At 41.9% G+C, this 10,247-nt stretch overlaps 1 protein-coding gene across 1 annotated transcript; it reads right to left on the bottom strand.

Moving 5' to 3' along the window:
* Nucleotides 1-2,046: 2,046 nt before the first annotated feature.
* On the bottom strand, nt 2,047-8,158 carry chrna9a (cholinergic receptor, nicotinic, alpha 9a). The gene is made up of 7 exons (XM_028566567.1): nt 8,113-8,158; nt 7,800-7,945; nt 5,667-5,821; nt 5,396-5,576; nt 3,397-3,748; nt 2,333-2,913; nt 2,047-2,217 (listed from the first exon to the last, which is right to left on the bottom strand). Exons 1-7 carry the CDS (start codon nt 8,156-8,158, stop codon nt 2,047-2,049), a joined length of 1,632 nt encoding a protein of 543 aa, XP_028422368.1.
* Nucleotides 8,159-10,247: the final 2,089 nt, after the last annotated feature.

Here is a 10,247-nt window from a genome sequence, read left to right as displayed (position 1 = left end):
CGGGGCTTCGATTAGCCTAGAAATCTAGACGCACCCTAGCAGCTTCTGGAAGACTTGGAGTTAAGCTTTTCTTTGGGAAAAGAATAAAGAACGACAAATCATTCTTAAAAAAGCAAGATGTGTTTCGGAGTTTTGCCGACCAGATACGGCAAAAGTTTAATCTATCAACTAGCTTCGCTACCTTCTTTGTTGCTCTGGTTGGTTGTAGCGTTAACCTATTACGTGCAGAGGGAATTTGAAAGACAACCGTTTATCCCGCCCCTCGGATTGAGCCCTGTCAGTGGTGAGTACCCAGACCCAACATCTTGATGTGGGTCTGGCTTGTCAGGCTAGGCCTCAATATCATCTTCCGACATATGTTTAACTCCCTGCGGAGTAAAACAGCTTCTTCATCAACGTGATCGTCGACACAAGGAAATGCCATGTTCGGAACAAAAACATTTTATAGTCTGCCTAACATGGTTAATAAACCAACACTGTTATTAATTCATGCAGATAACAAACTGAGTTAAAATGCACCTGATACAGACTGAATGAATGAATGAGGGAATGAATGCGCGCTGTGTCAGAGGGAGGAGACTGAGAGAAACTCGAGGTTTCTTGAAGAAAACCAGCTCCTGACCAGGTTCACAGGCTCAGTTACCATAGTTACTGACTCTGAGGTTAAGTTACCTCTCTTTCTGAAACGGGCTGGAGTTACCCCTCTCTCTCAGGTTTGATTAACCTCTTTTTCTGAAACGGAAAACTCAGAGTTTCCCTCAGGGTTAACAAACTCAGAGTTTTCACTAAACCTGCTTTCTGAAACGGACCCCTGGTCTACAAGTGTTTCCAAATTGAACATGTTGGGCTTTAACCTTTGACTTGAATATGCCTTAGGGTACTACTAGTCTCAATTTAGAGCATGAGTGTGTAAGCTAAAAATTCTACCACAACTCTAACCTCTCTGCCATTGAAGGTGCTAATGGATTCCTGCTAATAGTGTGCATTCACACTATTGATAGTGGTTATTAGTTCATCTTTCTAAACAGATTGAGGGAAATGAATTCCTGTGTATGCGAAACCAATGATTTCACAGAAAATGTATGAAGCAATGAAAAGAGATTTTGTATGCAAAAGAAACAAATGTAAAAAATAAAAGTTTTGAAAGTGTGTGCATACATCATGTATAGCAAATTAGATTCGTACTATAACGCAAACTGCTGTGACAGGGAGCAAAACCATATTTAATAACAAGTTATCAAAGGTTTTATTTTTTACTGGACCAATAAGCAAAGCCTAAGTTAGACAAAAGGTACAGCACATCCACTGTTCACGCTCTGGGGGTAGCCTTTAAGGTCCAAACATCACATTAAAAAGTTAATTAGAAAGGTAAACATTCACGCTTTCTCTTCAAGTTTCACATAGAAGTATTTCACAATTTATGTAAACCAATTTCTTAACACTTAGACCAGAAAAACACCAAAAGGTTGTTTCATAAGTATTTAAGGTTAATCTGCTGGTGCTCTTATTGTAACGAACTCTGGAAAATAGCCTCATCTGGTTGCCTAAAACGTATTGTAAGTAATGTAATGCCTATAGCTGGATGTCACGCTGTAAGCTAATCCATAATGAAGAGGCCATGCATGTTCAAGCGAGGCCTAGATTGTCTTACCGCTCTACTGCTCTGTCACACATGCAAGCACACCTGACGTTAACAAACCGGGAGGCTTTGATGAATTTCTGTGTTTGTGTGTGTGTGTGGTTAAATGGATAATTTGTGTGCAGTGACCTTGTCCTCTTTATGTCAAAGCACAAAACAACAATGAACCTACACAACTGCCCACACACACACACACACACACGCACACACGCATACACACACACACACACACACACACACACACACACACACACACACACACACACACACACACTACAATACAGTACAATACTGACACACTTATAAAATAGTTGCATTAAAGCAAAAATTAGGTGAATCATGAGGTCCATCATTGACGGAGAATGAATGTTATCATGGTGGTAAAAAGATGATGAGGAAGGAGGCTGTCAGGATGCCTTGGCGATGATGAGGACGCTCATGAGGAACACCATGATAAAGAAGATCCACATGAAAAACCTATCCATCACCTTTGCAACCTTCTTCCACTCTGCTGCCTTGACACAATTAGCTTTCTGCTCGCGGAAGCAGTTGGCAATGTACTGGATGTTCTTCACCACCTGAGGAAGAGACAGATAGAAGAAATTAAAGCAAGCACTTAAAGAAACTTTAGAAGAAGAGGAGTAATCAGATAAATGGGTAAAGTGAGTAAATGGAGATGCTGTGGTGATGCACCTGTTTATGTTGGAGGCAGGGGCAGCAGCCGGCGCAGGCTGGGACTTGATGTTTCTCCGTGGGATAGAAGACCTTATCCTTCAGCCCTCCGTTCAGGTGCTTGAGGTTTTGTGGATGGTGGGGGGCCTGGTAGTCCAGTTCATCCCTCCTGATGTGGTGGTAGTGCTGTCTGGGGTCTTGCTTCCCCTCGCCCCTCTCCAGTCTGGAAGCGTGGTTGTAATGGTGACGGCTATTGTTGGCATTGCCGTTTGCCTGGCCTTTGTGATGATCCACACCGTGGCCGTTGCTGTACTTGTACGGGTCGCTGTCGTGATGGTAGTCATGGAAATGGTCATCGTTGTAGCTGCACTGATCGTTCACAGGTTTCTCGGGGTACAGCGGGGTCCTCTCACTCTCCGCCGTGGTGCAGTTCTCCCCCACCTCATAGACGAAGAAGATTTTGGACATGTAGTCTATGATGAGCACCTTAGCCCAGTGAGGGACCGGCTTGGCCTCAGCACCACAGAAATGAATGTTCATGATGAAGATGGTGAGAGAGGTGGAGGCCGTGATCATAGTCATCGTGGCTATGTAATACTTACCTAGAAGAGAGGACAAATGACAGGACAGATTTATGAAGAAGAAAGGCAACGCATACATAGCAGCCCTAATGTGTAGACTACGAGACTGAACATTCACTTCATCAGCAATGATCTGGAAAGGCATGCCATGGAAATCTGTTGTCCTAGATCTTTAAAAATAGACATATCAACCTATTTAACAGCCAATTTAGTCTACAAGTTGCATTATTGAGTTGTATATGGATGCCCATTTGTGCCAGGAAAATGGATGAAAAGTAACTCATAATAAATATACTCATGGTAAGTCAACATTATGGACATGATAAGTCAAACGTTTGCCTTGCTTAGTCAAAATTGAGTCAAACATATGAGACACTAAGTCCAAAATCTAGTCTAGTCTAGTCAATCTAGTCAATCTAGTCTCATAATGTGGACTTTATATAGTATATAGTTTAAATAGTTCAATAATGAGGCAAAACTAAATGCAGAGAGAATAGTTCCAACCTATATAGGGCATGCTCTCTGCAGGAGGCATGCTCTCAGCCACCAACAACTGGAACACAGTGAGCGCCAGCAGCACTGTGACACCGAGGGAAACTTTCTCCCCTGAGTCGGCCGGCAAGTAGAAGCCCAGCGGGGCCAGGAACGAGATGAGGAAGCAGGGCAGGAGCAAGTTGAAGATGTAGAAAGAGGAGCGCCGCTTCAGGAGCAGGGTATAGGTGATTTCAGTGTAAGGGTCGGAACAGCAGCCGTACATCATGACGTTTCTAACTGCCGGCATGCCGTGACACTCCCACTCCACGTTCTCCACAAAGTCGGACAGGTCCCCACTGTCCATCCCCAAACTGATGTCCACCTGTGTAGAAGACACACATTGTGGGTATTAACACGTGCAAATATGCTAATGTCATGTGGATGCAGAAACTAACAACCAGAATTCCCCACATATAGTTTAAAAACAAGAAGTTATTTTTTATTCATGAACTAAGGCCAATAACAGGTAGTAAGTAAGATGGTGGGACATAACCTGTATGTCTTTTTTTCCCCCCAGGATGGCGAAGTCATGACCCGCCCTAATCTCCCTCTGATTGGTTCGGTTGGTTAGGTTTGGGCATAAGGAGTAAGACTGGTTAAGGTTAGGGTAAAAACCACCTACCAGGGTTCGCCAATCAGAGTAGTGTGGGTCATGCTTTCACCACCGTAGTTAAAAATATTGCAACCCGTACTGATTACCAGGGCTAAGAGATAGATAGATAAACAGATACAGTGCTACCCAAGCTTCCATCCTTAACTGTTTTGCCAGCAGCGTGTTAGCATTTGAACAAAGTGTCCACAGTCTGTGCAGACTGTACAGTATTGCCTGAGGCCTTTTGGAGGAGCAACACTTAGGTTTTAGATTGTCTTCTCCCTGCAGGGAAAACGGTCTCTAACATGTTCTGTTTGAGTTTCAACTTTACTCTGCAAACAAAAGTGTATTGGCATTGGGAGTTGCACCTGGAATTGCTTCCAGCCTGAAAATAAACAACAAAAAATGTGAAAAGGTGAAGTGAAAAACATGCAGCTGTTACTTGCATCTATTCTGAATAAAACCAAAGGATGCGTGTTGCTCAAGATGCAAAGGCGTTATACTTTCAGCTATTCCATCAATCAATAGATGATCTCTCTCAAGGGTTAAAGACGACACAAGGGTTAACAAACAGCCATGTTTATCAGCTCTTCCGGTCTCTCCACTGCTGGCTGTTCCAATTTAACAGGAGAGAGGAACAAGAGGGGTTAGGATCTTGACCGGCCTCTGACGAGTTGTTAACACCATCATTTTCAGCCAGAGAGGACATTATATTCTTCAGCTTCTTGCGTTGTCACCCTGGCGGGAGGTGTGCCAACAGGGCTTGCAGCAGGTGAATCGGTCGTGCTATTAACGTCATCGCTACACAATTTCTTAGTACAACCAAAATTAATTAAACTGCCTTGTTTTCGTTTTGCCATGGCTATAAGATGCTAACTGCAGAATGGAATTCAAGGACTTTGGGTGCCAATTAATGGCCTCCAACGTTTATATTTTTTCTACGAATCTTTGAGTTAACATGTACTAAACATGGTTGAAAATGACACACTGTTAATATTTTTAGAGAGAGAGGCCCTCCTTGAAACCTCAAAGTTTGAAAGTGATTTAAACCTGCAATAACTGATTTCTTGGTCACTTGGGGGCAGCATAAACAAATTGTGAACACAACATTAACATATCATCACCTTTTAATAAGCAAACATACCATACCAATATTTTAGAAGCTGCATTTGAAGGTCATGAGTGTGGGCAGAATATCACTTTTAGGGGGGTATTCCTCTCAGGAACAGTCACGATCGAGTTGATTCATTAGACTTAAGCATTTACAGCCTTCTAAATAATAGACAGTCTTAAACTCAGAATATTAACTGATTCAAACTAGATAGAAAGTGTGATCCCTGTCTCATTCACCCCTGTCACCCCCCTTCTTAAACACACCTGGTTGCCATTGTAGGTCCAGGAGCCAAAGGTGAGTTTGCATTGCTGCCAGTCGAAGGGGAAGTAGGAGACATCCACCACGCATGTGCTCTTTGTGATGGCTGGAGAGTCCCAGACAATCTCTCCGTTATACCGCAGCTTCACATTAGTGCTGGATTCACCTGAAGAGTCCTCATCTGCCCTACACAGACATACAGAGGAAACTAAACAACTATCAGAAACACACACTGCTGCATTATAGGTGCACTGTGAGCTGTCTCTTGTTACTGACTTGTTGTAGAGGACGATGTCCGGCTTCCAAACCAGATCGCTGGGGATGTTGATCATCTCAAGGTCATCATAGTCCTCCTTGTTCCACTTCAGGTAGGCGTCATACCAGACCAGCCTGATCCACAGGTACGTGGTTAACACCTGGTTCCTCTCATCCTACACACACACAAAGACATTGAAAAAGAGAGATAGGTAACATCAAGTTCCTGAATAACTAATTCTGACAGACTGACAGATTCACATTCAGACTCGATGCAGCCCATTCTTTTAAAGATTTTTTTTTGGGGCATTTTAGGCCTTTATTTCCACAGGACAGATGAAGACATGAAAGGGGAGAGAGAGGGGGAATGATATGCAGCAAAGGGCCGCAGGTCAGAGTCAAACCCGTGGCTACTGTGTCGAGGAGTAAACCTCTATATGTGTGCGCCTGCTCTACCAACTGAGCTAACCTGGCCACTAGCCCATTCCTTTTACTCCAGTACAATGCTATTCAATGCTGGCCTCTGGTGGTCTCTACAGGAACAGAAGACTGAAGGCAGCATTTTGTACAGTGTGAGAGCCAAACATTTGTTCTGTATCTTAATCTCACTTTGACAGAACCTCCTCCAAAGCGCGCTGAAGGAAGGTCTGGCTACTCCACATAGCATTCAGGGATGGGAGGAAAACGTGCTCTGGTTTAATGGCATTTCTTTAAACCAATCAGAATCATCATGGGCAGTGCTAAACTCTGCACAGAGCCGCTGCAAAATAGTTGTGCAAGAGAAAACTCAGATTGGACAGATAGTCTAGCTAGCTGTCTCAATTTACCATGTAGAGATCTGAGGAGCAGTCACCAATAGTCTTCATAAATCCACCACAAAGAAAGCGGAAGAAAACGGAAAATACATGCATCCGGCGGAATTTCCTGCAGCACCGGAGAAATCCCGGAAGTGGAACGCAAAGGATATAGACTATGTAGCTCTTAACCATGAGCACATTAAAGGGGCACTCCACCGATTTACATGTTAATTCATTAGTGACTGGGAGGACTACACAGCCTGTGGCTCTAGAAGATCTCTGTCAAAGTCTGACTCAAGTGACATCACCCAGGTATCTCAGCTCAGAACGGAGACTGCAGATATGTAACTGAAAGCTTGAGTTACAAACTGGAAGTTAACCAGTCAGGGAGGATCTAACAAAACAGGCGATAGAGTTGCATAAAGGGACTCAAGTGTGGGACCCAATGTTTTTGGAGGTAGATGGAAATTCTTGGCCTCTGCTGCATTTATTCTGACCTTTCTTTTTTTAAATATTTCTTCGCAAGACCAATACTTAATGAAGTGCAGTACTGAAATGCTGGAATACTCTTTTAAGCCTTGGTTGCATTGGCCATACAGTAGCACTCTAATTTAGCTCTCTAACTAACTTAATATATAACTTAATTTATATTCCTTGTCAACGTGGTTCTGTCAGTCTCTGCTTACCTTTGATACTAGAAAACGTGACCTAATAATTCTTAATTATTGTTTTTACTCTTATTCTAATGTCTATTCCTTATTTCAGCCTTTTTAGCACAGACAGTGTATGCCACCCTGCAAAGGCGCTGATCATATTGTTGAAGTTTCAATTGGTGAAAATTAATGTTTATTTATATTTCATGTATTTCATTTATGTGTGTATATATTGAGAAATAAATCTAATTTTACAAAGAAAAGAGTATGTCACTCTGGATTTTACTTCACGTATTCTATGAGCATGTGACAAATAAAACCTTTGCATTTTTAATCTTTAAATCTTGAATCTGTGGCAGTTTGAAGTCAGCCATAAACAACAACAGATTTTGATCTCTGTTTTCCTATAACCACCTTAATCATTTGGCAGTTAGAGATTTATCCTCTTAAAGTCTGAAGCAGCCACAGGTAAACCCAGCTTTACATGTTGTGTCTTGGATTTGTATATTTCATTCAGTGTAGGTGTCCTATAGCTTAAATGAAGTGTTGGAACAAGAAGGTACAGAATATGCGATATTGTCAGCCAGGGTGCAACAACTTAAAGACCAATCTGAAGAGATTCTTGTAAATGGTTGTATATGCATTTTAATACCTCTAAATCTATGCTGAGTAATGAAATGTATCTGAGTTTCCTCTCTACTAACCATATCTTTGATCTGTGACAGGGTGATCTGCAGGGAGACATTGAGGGCTTTGTCTGTTTCGTCCACTGGCCTCAAAGCATTGGAGTAGTCCTCCATCAGGTCAGCCAGAAGTTTTCGGGCATAATGACCCTGAGCACCATGGGACACTGAGGGGGCAAGCGGAGAGCAAAGTGTTGTTACAGCAGCAAAGGTTACAAAAGACAAAATGTCAGGGAATTGCAGAGACAAGAGCAGAAACCAAGTCAGAGTTGGCTTTACAATATCAGTCAGATATAAAGATCAAACCATATATGATCCATCATGCAGAACTGACCTCGCACCAAAAGGCAGATCCAAACCATCAGCACTGCCTTCCTCATTTTCAACCAGTCACGAACGGAGGGATGAATTATTCAGCAAAGCAGTCGCTGAAAAAGCCTGGATCCAAATCCAGAGCATCACTTTATTCTGATCTCCATTCTCCCCTGTTGACGCTAAGCAAGACCACAGAAAATTCTTAAAAGGTTACATCCTGTAAGAAGCTCTGAATGCTTCGGTAGTTGTTAGACGCAGTTTGCCTCTCTGCCGCTGTCTCTCTGTGTGTGATCGTTGCTCTGGAACAGGACCTGGGGCTATCACACACACAAACACACACACACACACAAACACAGGTACACTGCAGTATCACATTGCTCACAGGTACTGGGTGAAATATGATGCCTGCAGCCCTATCCACTTGTGTACATGACCACAAGCTGTACCACACACACACACACAAACACACACGCACGCACGCAGGCACGCACGCACGCACGCACGCACACACACACACACACACACACACCCACTGAACCTTACTGCATTACACAGCTAACGACATATGTCAGTCACACATACAGTGACACTTTCTTACCTATCTCAGGTCATTCAAGATGAATACACACATGTCATGACACATGTCATACACATTACATGGCAATGAACTTCACACAGATCAAGGATCAGGTTTCACCCTGTAAACATAAGTACAGTAAAGCTGTACTGTGATTGTAGATCAATAATAAGAGTAGATCATATCCTCTCTGTGTCTCTGTGCAAGAGATCAGTGACCAGAAACGGAGGCCAACTGATTAACTTTGTAATATTGGCCAGCAGTCGTGACATCTTTAAGGTTTAACGTACATTTATTTATTTAATTAATTATTTAATTAATTAAATACTGCCGATTATCATGCATTGTTGTGATGTTTTGATGGACTTAAATGCCAGTGGAAAAACAATCCACTTGTCACTTTTACCACTTGGTGACTTTAAGATACAAAATTGTTGTATTGTTGTGGATGTTGTGTGTAGTTGTGCATAGTTGTAGTTGTATGGTATCTATCTATCTATATATTGAACGTTAGATATATATATATATATATATATATATATATATATATATATATATATATATATATATGCCTGTAGGTTCATTTATATATTATGTATGTATTACAAGGCAGTTGTACCTGGAAGACTAAAGATCATGATTTTCTTCAAAAAATCTTTAGGTTTTTTACTTAAATTTACATTTAAATCTGTGCTGCGATTACAGTAAACCACTTCAAAAGAAGCAGAGAAGCAGGGTCCTTGCAGCTTACAATAAATCAAAACTTTTGCAGCAAACAACATCAGTAAGAATTGTTACTGACATTGTTCTACTCTGTTATTTTGCAGAGTACTGCACACGGTAATGTGTTAATGTGTCACTGAGTTTCTGTGGTACTGAGCTAGCATAGGACAGGTGTTTCCTGTGTGTGTGTGTGTGTGTGTGTGTGTGTGTGTGTGTGTGTGTGTGTGTGTGTGTGTGTGTGAGAGAGAGAGAGAGAGAGAGAGAGACAGACAGACAGACAGACAGACAGGCAGGCAGACAGGCAGACAGATAAGGACTAAATGTGTGTTTGTAGTATAAAGTATAATATAACGGATACACTGTACAAAAAGAAGAGGCACTGTGAGCTTGTAAATGAGAATGATGGTGTACATCAGAGGTGTGCGCGTCTGTGTTTTCAGTAAATTGGGGAGAGTGGGGCAGAAGACAGTGGGGCAGAAGACAGCAGAAGACAGTGAGAGAACGACAGAACGGTAGAGACACAGAGAACAACAGAAAAAGCAAAAAGCAGTGGTGTAGTAACAGCTAAGGAAGTGTGTGTGTGTGTGTGTGTGTGTGTGTGTGTGTGTGTGTGTGTGTGTGTGTGTGTGTGTATACAGTAATACAGCAATGTCTAGTGAACAATGCTCCTCTGCAGTCGTAGAAGTCATTTTTACAGTATATACAGTATACAGTAAGTTATGTGGTTGACGTGAAGTCTGCTTACATTCTATATTTTCCTTATAGTTAACAAATCACATTAGAAAACAAAAGCAATAATGAACTGATCCTACTAACAACTATTCTATGTAGCTAAAGCCTGATGTATTTTACTT

This window comes from Perca flavescens, chromosome 2, assembly GCF_004354835.1.
Source record: "Perca flavescens isolate YP-PL-M2 chromosome 2, PFLA_1.0, whole genome shotgun sequence".
Classification (NCBI taxonomy): domain Eukaryota; kingdom Metazoa; phylum Chordata; class Actinopteri; order Perciformes; family Percidae; genus Perca; species Perca flavescens.
This window is presented reverse-complemented; position numbering and strand designations above follow the sequence as displayed.